Here is a 17,765-nt window from a genome sequence, read left to right on the forward strand (position 1 = left end):
ACTCCCACCAGCAACAATGACTGTCCCAATAAGGGATATGTGCTTATTGGGCCAGTATAGTTAGGCCCTGTCCAGAAGAAACCCTAACCCATCTGAACAAGGCACTTTTGTATATATGAAACAACTTGATATGTCTAAGCAATAGGGTGAATACACTTTGAAGTAAATCTGAGCTCTGTTAAAAGTACACTCAAGAAAAACTAGTATTGATCATAGTGATTCAGGAGTATCATTAAAACAGATTAATATGCCCCAAAAACATTAGACAACTATACAGAAATCCCTTAAATTGTTGAAATAAGGAAATCAAATCAATGATGAGAGAATAGTCAAATTAACTGCTAACTGACACAGCCATGGTGGCGTAGCAAGAAGATCTGAGTATTATGAACCAAGAGGTTTGTGAGTTCAAAGCCCAGGTGAGGACATGTTGAATAACAATTACTGTATAAATGATTTGCTTTAATTTTTTACTTATCTGCATTGTTGGTTAAGGGCTTGTAAGTAAGCATTTCACTGTAAGGTCTACACCTGTTGTATTCGGCGCATGTGGCAAATAAAATTTGATTTGATTTGATTTAAATGAACATGCACAATGTAATCATCTGTGTCAAATATGTAAATTGAAAACACTATCTTAAACACACTGTGTGTGTGTATGTTTGGTGGGACGTTGAGGGAATATTCTCCTAACCCTCAGAAAACTGGACACATGAATGCTCTTGCAATGTCCCATATAACACGTCTAGAACATTAATGTAGAATATTCTATGAACATTGCAACCATGTTCTAGATAAGTTCTGCTTGACATTAAGGGAATGTTCACCTAACTTTAACACCAAAATATTAGAACATTCTTGCTAACATAGATAGAATGTTCCCCTAACTAACGGAAAACTGGACACTCAAACATTAGGGAAACATTACAAAAACGTTTTCTCTCCCCAGAATTTAGAGAGATTAATTCACTGATTAGTAGGTTTTTAATGGTTATCCTCAGGGTGAAACCAAATAATAATTATGTGATGAAACATAGACAGTATTTATGTGAAACATTCATTTGCACATCATCTCTTGCACATCTATCATTCCAGTGTTAATACTAAACGGTGGCCTATTTATTGCCTTACCTCCATAACTTGCTACATTTGCACACACTGTATATATATATTTTCTGTTGTATTTTTGACTTTATGTTTTGTTTACCCCATATGTAACTCTGTGTTGTTTTTTTTTATCGCACTGCTTTGCTTTATCTTGGCCAGGTCGCAGTTGTAAATGAGAACTTGTTCGCAACTGGCTTACCTGGTTAAATAAAGGTTAAATAAATAAAAAATAAAAAAAGCCAAGTGTTTCCTTAATGACTACATCTCCCAGAGTTCCTCGGGGTCGTAACCCTTATGTGATTGGATAAGCAAGCGGAAGCGCTGTTTACAGAGGAAACGTCATCGTGAGTAGAGGTAGGAATGTACTAAATCGTAAATATGCAATATTATACTCCTTACCGAACAATTTTTTGAATATATGTTTACGTTGGGGTAGAAGTAATTTAGCTTCAAGTATTGAAATATATATAGAATACATAATTAATATGTCACAATGTGTATAATTTGGGTCTGTAACTGTTAGCTAGCATTATGCTAGCTAGCATTACTTAGGTGACTAGCTAGCAAGCTAACGTTAGCTTTATCGCTGAAGTAAAAATGTTTTTTGCTGCCAGATAAGCAAACATAATACTAATATTATGTTAACAGTTTTGTAGCTAGAAGTTAAAGAGTGTCCATGCCTTTACATTCGTGTTAGAGAGCGCGCTGACAACAAGAGGCTTAAACGGCAGGGATACAGTGCCCCTTGACTTATTCCACATTTGTTGTGTTACAGACAGAATTAAAAATTAATTACATTCGTTTCTCACCCATCTACACACAATACCCCATAATGACAAAGTAATGTTTTTAGAAATTTATTGAAAATGAAATACAGAAATATCACATTTACATTTTAGTTATTTAGCAGACGTAAGTATTCACACCCCTGAGTCAATACTTTGTAGAATCACCTTTGGCAGTGATTACAGCTGTTTGTCTTTCTGGCTAAGTCTAAGAGCTTTACACACCTGGATTGTGCAACATTTGCCCATTATTCTTTTCAAAATTCTTCAAGCTCTGTCAAATTGGTTGTTGATCATTGCTAGACAACCATTTTCAGGTCTTGCCATAGATTCTCAAGTAAATTTAAGTCACAACTGTAACTTGGCCACTCAGGAACATTCACTGTCTTCTTGGTAAGCAACTCCAGTGTAGATTTGGCCTTGTGTTTTAGGTTATTGTACTGCTGAAAGGTAAATTAATCTCCCAGTGTCTGTTGGAAAGCAGACTGAACCAGGTTTTCCTTTAGGATTTTGCCTGTGCTTAGCTCCATTCCTTTTATTTATTTATTAATTTTTATCCTGAAAAACTCCCCAGTCCTTAATGATTACAAGCGTACCCATAACATGATGCAGCCACCACTATGCTTGAAAATAACTAACTCCAGCAACTGAGTTAGGAAGGACGCCTTTATCTTTGTAGTGACTGGGTGTATTGATACAACATCAAAAGTGTAATTAATAACTTCACCATGCTCAAAGGGATATTCAATGTCTACTTATTATTATTTTGACCCATCTACCAATAGGTGCTTTGTGGTTGAATCTGTGTTTGAAATTCACTGCTCGACTGAGGGACCTTACAAATAATTGTTTGTGTGGGGTACATAGATGAGGTAGTCATTCAAAAATCATATTAAACACTATTATTGCACACAGTGAGTGCATGTAACATATTATGTGACTTGTTAAGCACATTTTTACTCCTGAACGTATTTAGGCTTGCCATAAAAGAAGTTGAATGCTTATTGACTCAATACAGTTCAGCTTTTCATTTTTAATTAATTTGTAAAACATTTTGAAAAACATAAATCCACATTGACATTATGGTGTATTGTGTGAGGCCAGTGACAAAAAAAATTCTAAATGCAATCAATTTTAAATTCAGGCTGTAACACAACAAAATGTGGAAAAAGTCAAGGGGTGTGAATACTTCCTGAAGGCACTGTATATGAATGCTTCCATACAGGCTTTACACAGTAGGTAGTGTAAAGCATAGCACAGAGAATGTTCGACCAACCTTTACTTGGCGATACTTCCTCAATTCCTGACTTGGAAGACAAGCGCGTCTTCTAAACTTCACTGTGTAGTTGCAGGGGGTGTGTTTGAATGTAGAAAATGCTCTGTTATTCAATTAAATAAAAATGTTTCTCCATGAAGTAATCCAATAATGTGTACGCCGCCATCTTGTCTATTTCAAATGTTCTCTTATTGATTGAGACAGGTAGGTGTCCACCCCAAAGTGCCGCATGTCATGATGACACTTGCCTCTCAATCAATGGGAAGATTTTAAAAAGACAAGATGGCGGAGTACACATTGTTGGATTACTTCATGGAGAAACATTTTTATTTAATTGAATAACAGAGCATTTTCTACATTCAAAAATTGTGTAGGAATGTGAATGGGAAATGTGTGTTCACCAGTATGTCCTAAAACTCTGCTCATCACTGCTCAAATTACAACATCATCAGTACTGATTTACCACTCATATACACTATATATATATATGTGGACACCCCTTCAAATTAGTGGATTCGGCTATTTCAGCCACACCCGTTGCTAACAGATGTATAAAATCGAGCACACAGCCATGCAATCCCCATAGACAAACATTGGCAGTAGAATGGCCTTACTGAAGAGCTCAGTGACTTTCAACATGGCACCGTCATAGGATGCCACCTTTCCAACAAGTCAGTTTGTCAAATTTCTGCCCTGCTAGAGCTGCCCTGGTCAACTGTAAGTGCTGTTATTGTGAAGTGGAAACTTCTAGGAGCAACAACGGCTCAGCCGCAAAGTGGTAGGCCACACAAGCTCACAGAACAGGACCGCCGAGTGCTGAAGCACGTAGCTCCTAAAAATCGTCTGTCCTCGGTTGCACCACTCACTACCGAGTTCCAAACTGCCTCTGGAAGCAACGTCAGCACAATAACTGTTTGTCGGAAGCTTCATGAAATGGGTTTCCATGGCCGAGCAGCCGCACACAAGCCTAAGATCACCATGCGCAATGTCAAGTGTTGGCTGGAGTGGTGTAAAGCTCGCCGCCATTGGACTCTGGAGCAGTGGAAACGCGTTCTCTGGAGTGATGAATCACGCTTCACCATCTGGCAGTCCGATGGACGAATCTGGGTTTGGCGGATGCCAGGCAACGCTCACTGCCCCAATGCATAGTGCCAACTGTAAAGTTTGGTGCAGGAGGAATAATGGTCAGGGGTTGTTTTTCATGGTTCGGGCTAGGCCCCTTAGTTCCAGTGAAGGGAAGTCTTAAAGCTACAGCATACAATGACATTCTAGACGATTCTGTGCTTCCAACTTTGTAGCAACAGTTTGGGGAAGGCCCTTTCCTATTTCAGCATGACAATGCCCCCGTGAACAAAGCGAGGTCCATACAGAAATTATCGGTGTGGAAGAAGTTGACTGGCCTGCACAGAGCCCTGACCTCAACCCCATCGAACACCTTTGGGATAAATTGGAACGCCGTCTGCGAGCCAGGTCTAATCGCCCAACATCGGTGCCCGACCTCACTATTGCTCTTGTGGCTGAATGGAAGCAAGTCCCCGCAGCAATGTTCCAACATCTAGTGGAAAGCCTTCCCAGAAGAGTGGAGACTGTTATAGCAGCAAAGGGGGGACCAACTCCATATTAATGCCCATGATTTTGGAATGAGATGTTCCAGGAGCAGGTATCCACATATCTTTGGTCATGTATATGTATAGTGTATGTAGTAAATAAGTCTTGAAACAACTTGTAAGGTAGTTGTTGTTTTTTTGAGGTTGTGGCAATATCCTGCCATCTGGTGGCGACTAGAAACAATTGCATAATAGGTACTATTACAAGTTGATGGTCCTTGAAAATAAATACACTACATGACCAAAAGTATGTGGACACCTGCTTGTCGATCATCTCATTCCAAAATCATGGGCATTAATATGCAGTTGGTCCCCCCTTTGCTGCTATAATAGCCTCAACTCCTAATATTGAGTTGCACCCCTTTTTGCCCTCAGAACAGCCTCAATTTGTCAGGTCATGGACTCTAAAAGGTGTCAAGCGTTCCACAGTGATGCTGGCCCATGTTGACTCCAATGCTTCCAACAGTTTTGTCAAGTTGGCTGACTGTCCTTTGGGTGGTGGACCATTCATGATAAACATGGGAAACTGTTGAGCGTGAAAAACCCATTAGTGTTGCAGTTCTTGACACAAACCGGTGTGCATGGCACCTACTACCGTACCCCGTTCAAAGGCACTTATATTTTTTGTCTTGCTCATTCACCCTGTGAATGGCACACAAACACAATCCATGTCTCAATTGTCTCAAGGCTTAAACGTCTTTCTTTAACCTGTCTCCTCCCCTTTGTTAGGTTCTGAACATATTTCAAGCTACAATCCAACACCTTCATATACACTGACGGGATCATAGACTGACCAGGTGAAAGCTATGTCATGGAAAGAGCAGGTGTTCCTAATGCTTTGTACACTCTGTATTTTGTTTTATTCAAATAAGTTAGGTTTTTCTAAATAAAAAATTGCATAAAAGGACCCGAGAATTTAGTCCGGACTCATTTCGGTAATGAGATTGTGGGGTGACAATTTAAAAAAAATCTGTTAAATGTTAATGTACACTGCTCAAAAAAATAAAGGGAACACTAAAATAACACATCCTAGATCTGAATGAATGAAATAATCTTATTAAATACTTTTTTCTTTACATAGTTGAATGTGCTGACAACAAAATCACACAAAAATTATCAATGGAAATCAAATGTATCAACCCATGGAGGTCTGGATTTGGAGTCATCCTCAAAATTTAAAGTGGAAAACCACACTACAGGCTGATCCAACTTTGATGTAATGTCCTTAAAACAAGTCAAAATGAGGCTCAGTAGTGTGTGTGGCCTCCACGTGCCTGTATGACCTCCCTACAACGCCTGGGCATGCTCCTGATGAGGTGGCGGATGGTCTCCTGAGGGATCTTCTCCCAGACCTGGACTAAAGCATCCACCAACTCCTGGACAGTCTGTGGTGCAACGTGGCGTTGGTGGATGGAGCGAGACATGATGTCCCAGATGTGCTCAATTAGATTCAGGTCTGGGGAACGGGCGGGCCAGTCCATAGCATCAATGCCTTCCTCTTGCAGGAACTGCTGACACACTCCAGCCACATGAGGTCTAGCATTGTCTTGCATTAGGAGGAACCCAGGGCCAACCGCACCAGCATATGGTCTCACAAGGGGTCTGAGGATCTCATCTCGGTACCTAATGGCAGTCAGGCTACCTCTGGCGAGCACATGGAGGGCTGTGCGGCCCCCCAAAGAAATGCCACCCCACACCATGACTGACCCACCGCCAAACCGGTCATGCTGGAGGATGTTGCAGGCAGCAGAACGTTCTCAACGGCGTCTCCAGACTCTGTCACGTCTGTCACGTGCTCAGTGTGAACCTGCTTTTATCTGTGAAGAGCACAGGGCGCCAGTGGTGAATTTGCCAATCTTGGTGTTCTCTGGCAAATGCCAAACGTCCTGCACGGTGTTGGGCTGTAAGCACAACCCCCACCTGTGGACGTCGGGCCTTCATACCACCCTCATGGAGTCTGTTTCTGACCGTTTGAGCAGACACATGCACATTTGTGGCCTGCTGGAGGTCATTTTGCAGGGCTCTGGCAGTGCTCCTCCTGCTCCTCCTTGCACAAAGGCGGAGGTAGCAGTCCTGCTGCTGGGTTGTTGCCCTCCTACGGCCTCCTCCACGTCTCCTGATGTACTGGCCTGTCTCCTGGTAGCGCCTCCATGCTCTGGACACTACGCTGACAGACACAGCAAACCTTCTTGCCACAGCTCGCATTGATGTGCCATCCTGGATGAGCTGCACTACCTGAGCCACTTGTGTGGGTTGTAGACTCCGTCTCATGCTACCACTAGAGTGAAAGCACCGCCAGCATTCAAAGGTGACCAAAACATCAGCCAGGAAGCATAGGAACTGAGAAGTGGTCTGTGGTCACCACCTGCAAAACAGTCCTTTATTGGGGGTGTCTTGCTAATTGCCTATAATTTCCACCTGTTGTCTATTCCATTTGCACAACAGCATGTGAAATTTATTGTCAATCAGTGTTGCTTCCTAAGTGGACAGTTTGATTTCACAGAAGTGTGATTGACTTGGAGTTAAATTGTGTTGTTTAAGTGTTCCCTTAATTTTTTTGAGCAGTGTATTTAAAATAAGACACTTTCCCAAAAAATAAACATCTTAGTCCTCAGAATGATAGTTGATTTTTGCAGATGCATCATGGTTTTGAAACTCAATTTGCTACAGACATTTTAAAACTGTTGTAATGAGAATCACCCTGCTAGCTGAGATTGAGCGCTCGAGACCACTGATCCAGCTAGCTATGTGAATTATCTTATCTCTGGTCACTGGTATCTCAGTGCACTGTGACATAGTCTATCCTGAGATTAAACTGAGATGCAGGTTAAATTGACAGAATGTAGAACTGACTACAACACCTTCTTCTTATGTGAAGTTTTGTACAGGGAGAAAATTGTATGGATTCCACAGCAGAAAAGGAGTCCGAGGTGCTCCTTGACAGGATGACCAACTCTCTGACCAAGGCTATGAGAGTATCCGAACATCATGAATGTCCAGACAGCCAAAGCACAGCAGCCCACAGGGGTACTGAGCAGGAGGACGATGCCTTTTTTGACTGTGAGGAGTCTCTGGATGGAGCAGACAAGGAAAGGAAGACTGACTGTTCAGAAGACCCACCATTATGCCAGGGAGCAGAGGGAGACAGGAAAGAGAGAGTCAGATTGAACAAAGAACACATCAATGCAGAGTTAGGAGAAGAAGCTGAGTTGTCAGGGGTGAGAACTACAATATTGGGAGATGAAGAGGGGGAGAGAGGTGAAGGGATGGATGAGGAGGAGAAAGAGAGTTGGGATGAGTGCACTGAAGAGGACAAGAGTGTGGCAGTTGAAGGGGGAGATTCTGATACTGAACTGAAAGGAGAAGAGAACACAGCTCCTGAGTTTGATGAGGAGTATCTGAGAGAAGTGGAGAAAGACCTGACAGAGGAAGAAAAGGAGGTGAATGTTATCCTAGTCTAAACATTCGTTTCCTACAACATGTTTCTGTTATAATAATAATAACTCACCAAAATGCAAGATGCTTTTTTTTTTCAACTTTCAACCATAATTTGGTGGTTCGTAGGTTGACATTACAAAAGCTCCCCGTCTTTTGTGTTTGTTTGTTTCCTTTGTGCCATAGAGCCGCAGAGAGGGGAGTATGACACTAAAGGACAAGGGGAACAGTCAGTTCAAGAGTGGAGGTAGGCTGCTGTAGGCTAAACTGCTGTAGGATGGCTGTTGGAGGAAACCTGTCAAATAGGAATTGACTGACCCTTTATCTTCCTAGAGCACACTGAGGCAGAGGAGTCTTACACGGCAGCTTTGGGAGTGTGCCCTGTGTGTTACAGCAAGGAGAGGGCTATTCTCTTCTCTAACCGTGCTGCTGCCCGCCTGCACCTGGTAAGAGTGGTTGTAACAATAAACTTAACCAAGTGGGGAATTCTGAGGACCTATCTTGAGTTTATCTAGTTGATTGTTATAACCCTCCTGAGGTTTCCTACATTTCAGTTTGTTTTGTCAAAATATATTCTGACGGCTGCCTATATAAATTATAACATAAGGTCTACCTTTTATGACATAATTGTATCAAGTCAATTCTCTTCTACTATTGCAAAGTCAGGTGCACAGTTTAGAGATTGTGGAGACACAGAGCTCTTGTGACACCTAGTGGTACTCTACTGTAACTACAGGTTTGAATTGGAACTATGCTCTTGCCTGATTCATTCTAGTCCTATGTGTCAAGACATCAACAGGTCATTTGGAGTTGATGATATCATCTCATAACTTTTCCACCCAAACAAATATACAACAAAATGCAGACTGAGTTTGAATAAAACCTTCCCCCTCCCCCAATAGGATAAGAATGAGAAAGCCATCGCTGACTGCACAAAAGGTGAGACTGTTAAATCTGTATGTATTGTAATTCCACCATGCCAGATGATTGAACTGTCTGGGACCTGATGTCCTACTTTCCCAGTGTATTCTAGTGAACACACTGCCTACTCCAGAACACCCCATGTTTCTACATATTTTCTGTTCACCCAAACCAGGTGTATCCGGTAAATTGCAGTTGCTATTATCAAAATCACCAACACCGGGTGCAGATTTGGGTGAATGACATTTTGAATATTCATACCCATTGCTACATAACTAGCACTCTGAACAATTGTTTTCTTGTTTCTTCACCTCCAGCCATAGAGTTGAACCCAAACTACATGCGGGCGATCCTGCGGAGGGCAGAGCTCTATGAGAAAACAGACAAGCTGGATGAGGCTTTGGAAGACTACAAGGCTGCTCTGGAGAAAGACCCAAACCTGCCAGCAGCCAGAGAGGCCTGCATGGTTAGTGGCAAAAACGGACATTTAACTCAAAGATAAGATTTAGCAGAACAGAAAAAGCTTGCATTTAACAGTCACTATTCAGTAGATGCACATAGTTCACTTTTAACAATTGGAGAGTATAGTAGCAGGGTTGGTTTTTGCATTTTCTTCTTGCTTACCAACATTGAATGAATGTTGTTAGGGTTGCCTTGGATGAAAAAACAAGAACCATAATAATCCAGATTTTTATATGAGGCCCAGTTATCCGACAATTTCATTGATCTTGCTCGTTCAATAGCTAGGGTTCAAGTTAATCAAATAAAACATGCATTACTGTTTAACATGCAATATTGATGTGAGGCAAACTGAAATGGCTTGGACAAAGAAGTGTTTCTCATCTTTCCATTCAATGAGGCTGTCTGTGCTGTAGTTGGAGTTGGCTGTATCTGTGTCAAGGGGAAAGAAGGGTTCTTATTTGTTCTGAATGAGGCCATGCATAACAACAGGAGCCAAGCAGCAGCTCTTACCAATGTAGCCATGAGGGGGCGGCTTACACAACACAAGCTCACAGCACTTGCATCCCAAATGGCACCCTTATTACATATATAGTGCACTAAGTAGTAGAGCGGGGACTACTAATCGCAGGCATTTTGCTGATATCGTTCATTACGATAAATAGCCTATACTAGAGAAATGTGCATTTTTGAAATGAAATACAGTGGGAGAAAAAAGTATTTAGTCAGCCACCAATTGTGCAAGTTCTCCCACTTAAAAAGATGAGAGAGGGCTGTAATTTTCATCATAGGTACACGTCAACTATGAAAGACAAAATGAGGGAAAAAAATCCAGAAAATCACATTGTAGGATTTTTAATGAATTTATTTGCAAATTATGGTGGAAAATAAGTATTTGGTCAATAACAAAAGTTTCTCAACACTTTGTTATATACCCTTTGTTGGCAATGACACAGGTCAAACGTTTTCTGTAAGTCTTCACAAGGTTTTCACACACTGTTGCTGGTATTTTGGCCCATTCCTCCATGCAGATCTCCTCTAGAGCAGTGATGTTTTGGGGCTGTCGCTGGGCAACACGGACTTTCAACTCCCTCCAAAGATTTTCTATGGGGTTGAGATCTGGAGACTGGCTAGGCCACTCCAGGACCTTGAAATGCTTCTTACAAAGCCACTCCTTCGTTGCCCGGGCGGTGTGTTTGGGATCATTGTCATGCTGAAAGACCCAGCCACGTTTCATCTTCAATGTCCTTGCTGATGGAAGGAGATTTTCACTCAAAATCTCACGATACATGGCCCCATTCATTCTTTCCTTTACACGGATCAGTCGTCCTGGTCCCTTTGCAGAAAAACAGCCCCAAAGCATGATGTTTCCACCCCCATGCTTCACAGTAGGTATGGTGTTCTTTGGATGCAACTCAGCATTCTTTGTCCTCCAAACACGACAAGTTGAGTTTTTACCAAAATGTTCTATTTTGGTTTCATCTGACCATATGACATTCTCCCAATCCTCTTCTGGATCATCCAAATGATCTCTAGCAAACTTCAGACGGGCCTGGACATGTACTGGCTTAAGCAGGGGGACACGTCTGGCACTGCAGGATTTGAGTCCCTGGCGGCGTAGTGTGTTACTGATGGTAGGCTTTGTTACTTTGGTCCCAGCTCTCTGCAGGTCATTCACTAGGTCCCCCCGTGTGGTTCTGGGATTTTTGCTCACCGTTCTTGTGATCATTTTGATCCCATGGGGTGAGATCTAGCGTGGAGCCCCAGATCGAGGGAGATTATCAGTGGTCTTGTATGTCTTCCATTTCCTAATAATTGCTCTCACAGTTGATTTCTTCAAACCAAGCTGCTTACCTATTGCAGATTCAGTCTTCCCAGCCTGGTGCAGGTCTACAATTTTGTTTCTGGTGTCCTTTGACAGCTCTTTGGTCTTGGACATAGTGGAGTTTGGAGTGTGACTGTTTGAGGCTGTGGACAGGTGTCTTTTATACTGATAACAAGTTCAAACAGGTGCCATTAATACAGGTAACGAGTGGAGGACAGAGGAGCCTCTTAAAGAAGAAGTTACAGGTCTGTGAGAGCCAGAAATCTAGCTTGTTTGTAGGTGACCAAATACTTATTTTCCACCATAATTTGCAAATAAATTCATAAAAAATCCTACAATTTGTTTTTCTGGAAAATAAATTCTCTATTTGTCTGTCATAGTTGACGTGTACCTATGATGAAAATTACAGGCCTCTCTCATCTTTTTAAGTGGGAGAACTTGCACAATTGGTGGCTGACTAAATACTTTTTTCCCCCACTGTACGTTTGCTAATATGGGTAGTTGTTAATGGGACAATTGTTGGCTACAACCATCAAACTAGTAGTAGTAGTAGTTTCAAATATAATAATAAAAAGAACTGTGGTGCACGACGTTAATGTTGTAAACGTATCGTTCTATTTATCGTTTTCGCATCAATTCAGGCAATTTATCGCAATATGCATTTTTGACCATATCGCCCAGCTCTACAAAGTAGGGCACAATATAGTGCACGTTATAGGGAATTAGGTGCCATTTGGAACGCGGTCGGCCCATCTTGGCCTGGCCTGAAATAGAAGAGTAGATCGAGGCAAGGAGAAGACTGATAAAATGCGGAGAGGAAGGAGTATAGTGCAGTTACTTAGGCTTTGCTTCCTTTCATATGAAAATACACCGGCAGACACTAAATGGTCTCAAAATACTCTGTCTAGTCTATCTCCCCCGGCCCCAACACATACACACACACGTACCAGAGAATCAACTCCATTCCTCCCAACAGCTCCACATTTCCTTTGTTTGGTCTAGAATGGATAATGCGAGATGAGAGCAGTTACAGAGCCTTCAGTTACAGAGCCTTGACTTATTCCACATGTTGTTTTGTTACAGCATGAATTAAAAATTGATTAAATATATTTTTTTATCTGCCAATCTACACACAATACCCCATAATGACAGTGAATTGTTTTTAGACATTTTCTTAACATTTTCAAATTTATTGAAAATGAAATACAGAAATATATCATTTACATAAGTATTCACACCCCTGAGAATACTTTGTAGAAGCACCTTTGGCAGCGATTACAGCTGTGAGTCTTTCTGGGTAAGTCTATAAGCTTTCCACACCTGGATTGTGCAACATTTGCCCATTATTCTTTTCAAAATTCTTCAAGCTCTGTCAAATTGGTTGTTGATCATTGCTAGACAGCCATTTTCAGGTCTTGCCATAGATTTTCAAGTAGATTTAAATAAAAACTGTAACTACCACTCAGGAACATTTACTGTCTTCATGGTAAGCAACTCCAGTGTAGATTTGGCCTTGTGTTTTAGGCTATTGTCCTGCTGAAATGTGAATTCATCTCCCAATGTCTGGTGGAAAGCAGACTGAACCAGATTTTCCTCTAGGATTTAGCCTCTGTTTAGCTCCATTCCGTAGATTTTTTGTATTCAGGACAAAAAGTTAAATTGCTTTGCCACATTTTTTGCAATATTACTTTAGTGGTGTGGTCCTCTGTAGCTCAATTGGTAGAGCATGGCGCTTGTAACGCCAGGGTAGTGGGTTCGATCCCCGGGACCACCCATACGTAAGTCGCTTTGGATAAAAGCGTCTGCTAAATGGCATATTATTATATTATTTAGTGTCTTGTTGCAAACAGGATACATGTTTTGGAATATGTGTATTCTGCAGGGTTCCTTTTAACTCTGTCAATTAGGTTAGTATTGTGAAGTAACTACAATGTTGTTGATCCACCCTCAGTTATCTCCCATCATAGCCATTAAATTCGGTGACTGTTTTAAAGTCACCATTGGCCTCATGGTGAAATCCCTGAGCGGTTCCTTCCTCTCCGGCAACTGAGTTAGGAAGGACGCCTGTATCTTTGGGTGTATTGATACACCATCCAAAGTGTAATTAATAACTTCACCATGCTCAAAGGGATATTCAATGTATGCTTCTTTTTTTGGTTCTTTTTTTAAATCTACCATTAGGTGCCCTTCTTTGCAAGGCATTGGAAAACCTCCCTGGTATTTGTGGTTGAATCTGTGTTTGAAATTCACTGCTCGACTGAGGGACCTTATAGATAATTGTATGTGTGGGGTACAGAGATGAGGTAGTCATTCAAAAATCTTGTTAACCTCTACGGGATTGGTGTCCCATATACGGGACGGTTGAGCTAACGTGCACTAATGTGATTAGTATGACTGTAAATAACAGCAAACTTTCCGGGACATAGACATGTCTTATATGGGCAGAAAGCTTAAAGTCTTGTTCATCTAACTGCACTGTCCAATTTACAGTAGCTATTACAGTGAAAAAAATACCATGCTATTGTTTGAGGAGAGTGCACAACAACAACAAAAACGTATCACCGCAACTGGTTTGATACATTCACCTCTGAAGGTAAATAATATACTGACATTCAGTAATCTTGCTCTGATTTATCATCCTAAGGTTATATTCTCCTACGTTAATTTCATATTTCCACAAACTTCAAAGTGTTTCCTTTCAAATGGTATCAAGAATATGTATATTCTTGCTTCAGGTCCTGAGATTTGTGTATGTCATTTTAAGCGAAAAGAGGTTAAACACTATTATTGCACACAGAGTGAGTCCATGCAATTTATTATGTGACTTGTTAAGCACATTTTTACTCCTGAACTTATTTATGCTTGCCATAACAAAGGGGTTGAATACTTATTGACTCGAGACATTTCAGCTTTTCATTATTAATTCATTTGTAGAAAATTTGAAATAGATAATTCCACTTTGACATTATGGGGTATTGTGTGTACAGTGCATTCGGAAAGTATTCAGACCCCTTGACTTTTTCCACATTTTATTACGTTACAGCCTTATTCTAAAATTGATTAAATTAATGTTTTTCCTCATCAATCTACACACAATACCCCATATGACAAAGCTAAACAGGTTTTTAGAAATGTTAGCAAATTTGTAACAAATTTAAAACAAATACCTTATTTACATAAGTATTCAGACCCTTTGCTATGAGACTCGAAATTGAGCTCAGGTGCATCCTGTTTCCATTGATCATCCTTGAGATGTTTTGACAACTTGATTGGAGTCCACCTGCGGTAAATTCAATTGATTGGACATGATTTGGAAAGGCACACACCTGTCTATATAAGGTCCCACAGTTGACAGTGAATGTCAGAGAAAAAACCAAGCCATGAGGTCGAAGGAATTGTCCGTAGAGCTCCGAGACAGGATTGTGTCGGCACAGATCTGGGGAAGGGTACCAAAACATTTCTGTGGCCTCCATCATTTTTAAATGGAAGAAGTTTGAAACCGCCAAGACTCTTCCTAGAGCTGGCCGCCCGCTAAACTGAGCAATCGGGGGAGAAGGGCCTTGGTCAGGGAGGTGACCAAGAAACCGATGGTCACTCTGACAGATCTCCAGAGTTCCTCTGTGGAGATGGGATAATCTTCCAGAAGGACAACCATCTCTGCAGGACTCCACCAATCAGGCCTTTATGGTAGAGTGGCCAGACGGAAGCCACTCCTCAGTAAAAGGCACATGACAGCCCGCTTGGAGTTTGCCAAAAGGCACCTAAAGGACTCTCAGACCATGAGAAACAAGATTCTCTGGTCTGATGAAACCAAGATTGAACTCTTTGGTCTGAATGCCAAGCGTCATGTTTGGGGGAAACCTGGTACCATCCCTATGGTGGTGGCAGCATCATGCTGTGGGGATGTTTTTCAGCGGCAGGGACTGGGAGACTAGTCAGGATCAAGGGAAAGATGAACGGAACAAAGTACAGAGAGATCCTTGATGAAAACCTGCTCCAGCGTTCTCAGGTCCTCAGACTGGGTCGATGGGTTCTCCTTCCAACAGGACATCGACCCTAAGCACACAGCCAAGACAACGCAGGAATGGCTTTGAGACAAGTCTCTGAATGTCCTTGAGTGGCCCAGCCAGAGCCCGGACTTGAACCTGATCGAATATCTCTGGAGAGACCTGAAAATAGCTGTTCAGCGACACTCCACATCCAACTTGACAGAGCTTGAGAGGATCTGCAGAGAAGAATGGGAGAAATTCCCCAAATACAGGTGTGCCAAGCTTGTAGCGTCATACCCAAGACTCAAGGCTGTAATCGCTGCCAAAGGTGCTTCAACAAAATACTGAGTAAAGGGTCTGAATACTTATGTAAATGTGATATTTCAGTTATTTATTTAAAAACCTGTTTTTGCTTTGTTGTTATGGGGTATTGTGTGTAGATTGATGAGGAGGAAAAAACTATTGCATCCATTTTAGAATAAGGCTGTAACGTAACAAAATGTGGAAAAAGTCAAGGGGTCTGAATACTTTCTCAATGCACTGTAGGCCAGTGACAAGAAATCTCAATTTAATCCATTTTAAAATCAGACTGTAACACAACAAAATGTGGAAAAGTGTGAATACTTTATGAAGGCGCTGTATGTCCTTGGAGGCATGCTGTATAGACCAGCACCCTAGATATAATATGCCAGTAATTACAAAGCAGAGTAAAGGGGTCCTTCTGACCTGAGGTGGATAATGAGAAATTACTGTGATGGATTGGTGGGGAAAACCTGTTTACCTCCCTGCCACTACAACGTCTGAGGTTACTAGCTCTAGTCCAGGGGTTAAGGACAAGTGTAATGCAATAGTCCCACCACAGTGATGTTGTCAAGACAACCACGGGGTAAAGTAGTAGCACCATATCCTTGAAGTTCCATTCCAAACAAATAAAGGTTGTTGTGAGATCAGAGGAAGCTAAATTAAATCTGCTGTGCACTGTTCTGTGTGTGAAACGATGGGCCACAGAATAGTGGTAACCAGCCACATGGCTAGTCATTCACCTTGACTGACTGTCTCTTTCCCTCTCCTCCATACAGAGGCTTCCACAACAGATCCACGAGCGAAATGAGAAGCTGAAGGAAGAGATGATGGGTATGAGACCTTTTTTTGTATTTTTCATCTACTGCTTTTCTCTTGCTTTGTGTAGATTGCACCCCCAGGGAAACATTTCAAAAGGCTAGAGACTAAAGTGCATTCACTGATCAGCAAGAAACACTGAATGGTGCACTGTGATATGTTCAATCAAATTGTTAGCAGGTGAGGGTAGCCCCAACATACCAGTTCAGTGTTAGGGTGGTTCTGTTCCATCGTGGTCACCTATAAGGTCGTGTGGATCCAGCTGTTACTCACTAGGCTGGAAGTGTGAAACAGATTGAATGCTTGGAATTGAAATTGACCACAAAGCAGGAGAGAGGCTGTTTAACCAACATTTCCAATTGATTTTACTACAGTAAGAGCCTTGGAGCTGTGCTGGGAAAAACTGCTCAGTACTAATGTACTAAGGCTGTGTAGTAGGACGGAGATAAGTGTATATTGTAGTATTCTCTCATTTGCAATTGTCAGTAGACAATACTGACCTAAATGGAAATGTTTTCATGTGTTATTGTTCATTTAATTGTTTTCATCACAATTTTTGTCATAATTTAGCCTTCATGTATTTAGCCTTTCCCTGTCTGTTTGTCCATAGGCAAGCTGAAGGACTTGGGCAATATGTTCCTACGGCCTTTTGGTCTGTCCACCTCAAACTTCCAGGTGAACCAGGATTCGGGCACTGGATCCTACTCCGTCAACTTTGTTCAGAGTCCAAATAACAACCGATAACAGCATGACAAGGCAGTCTGAGAGCCATCACACCTGGCTGGCCTTCCATCCCCAGAGCTAAGAGACTGACAGTCAGGACCCTCCACTGGTGGGTCAGAGGTCTGAGTGGGATCCGTTTGAAATCCATACGACAAATGAGTCTTTCTTGGTTAAATAAGATGTGATAGTGTGTGTATTTGTGTGTGAGAGTGTGTACTGTCTAACAGTCTGAAAAGTCAACTGTGTTTCCTAAGGGTAGAGCCATTCAATTATCAATGACTGTTACTTTGCAGCGTTGTCCTTGTTTTAATAGAGCTATTTCATTTGCCACTTCTTTGAGGTCAGGATGTGAGGATTGAAAGTGGTATTGGCCCCATAAACACTCAGTTTATACTGATGTACAACACATTTGACAGCTTCTCAAGAATATCTGTGGTATCACACCTTTTTGTCAAATGAGTTGTACCTCAGTGTGTACAGGGCCAGAGTGTAGTTGTTAAATTGTGTTGAAAAGATTAA

At 41.6% G+C, this 17,765-nt stretch overlaps 1 protein-coding gene across 2 annotated transcripts; it reads left to right on the forward strand.

Annotated features, from left to right (window-relative positions):
- Positions 1-1,425: 1,425 nt before the first annotated feature.
- Positions 1,426-17,765, forward strand: LOC121574068 (tetratricopeptide repeat protein 1-like). 2 transcript variants are annotated; one of them, XM_041886640.2, is made up of 9 exons: positions 1,426-1,461; positions 5,505-5,572; positions 7,654-8,215; positions 8,397-8,457; positions 8,544-8,656; positions 9,113-9,149; positions 9,449-9,597; positions 16,484-16,538; positions 17,134-17,765. In XM_041886640.2, exons 3-9 carry the CDS (start codon positions 7,676-7,678, stop codon positions 17,265-17,267), a joined length of 1,089 nt encoding a protein of 362 aa, XP_041742574.1. In that variant the 5' UTR covers positions 1,426-1,461; positions 5,505-5,572; positions 7,654-7,675; the 3' UTR covers positions 17,268-17,765. The 2 variants fall into 2 exon arrangements, with proteins under 2 accessions (XP_041742574.1, XP_041742575.1); XM_041886641.2 differs by lacking the exon at positions 5,505-5,572 and having other exon boundaries at positions 1,428-1,461.

The sequence above is a fragment of the Coregonus clupeaformis genome, chromosome 9 (assembly GCF_020615455.1).
Source record: "Coregonus clupeaformis isolate EN_2021a chromosome 9, ASM2061545v1, whole genome shotgun sequence".
NCBI classification, from domain to species: Eukaryota; Metazoa; Chordata; class Actinopteri; order Salmoniformes; family Salmonidae; genus Coregonus; species Coregonus clupeaformis.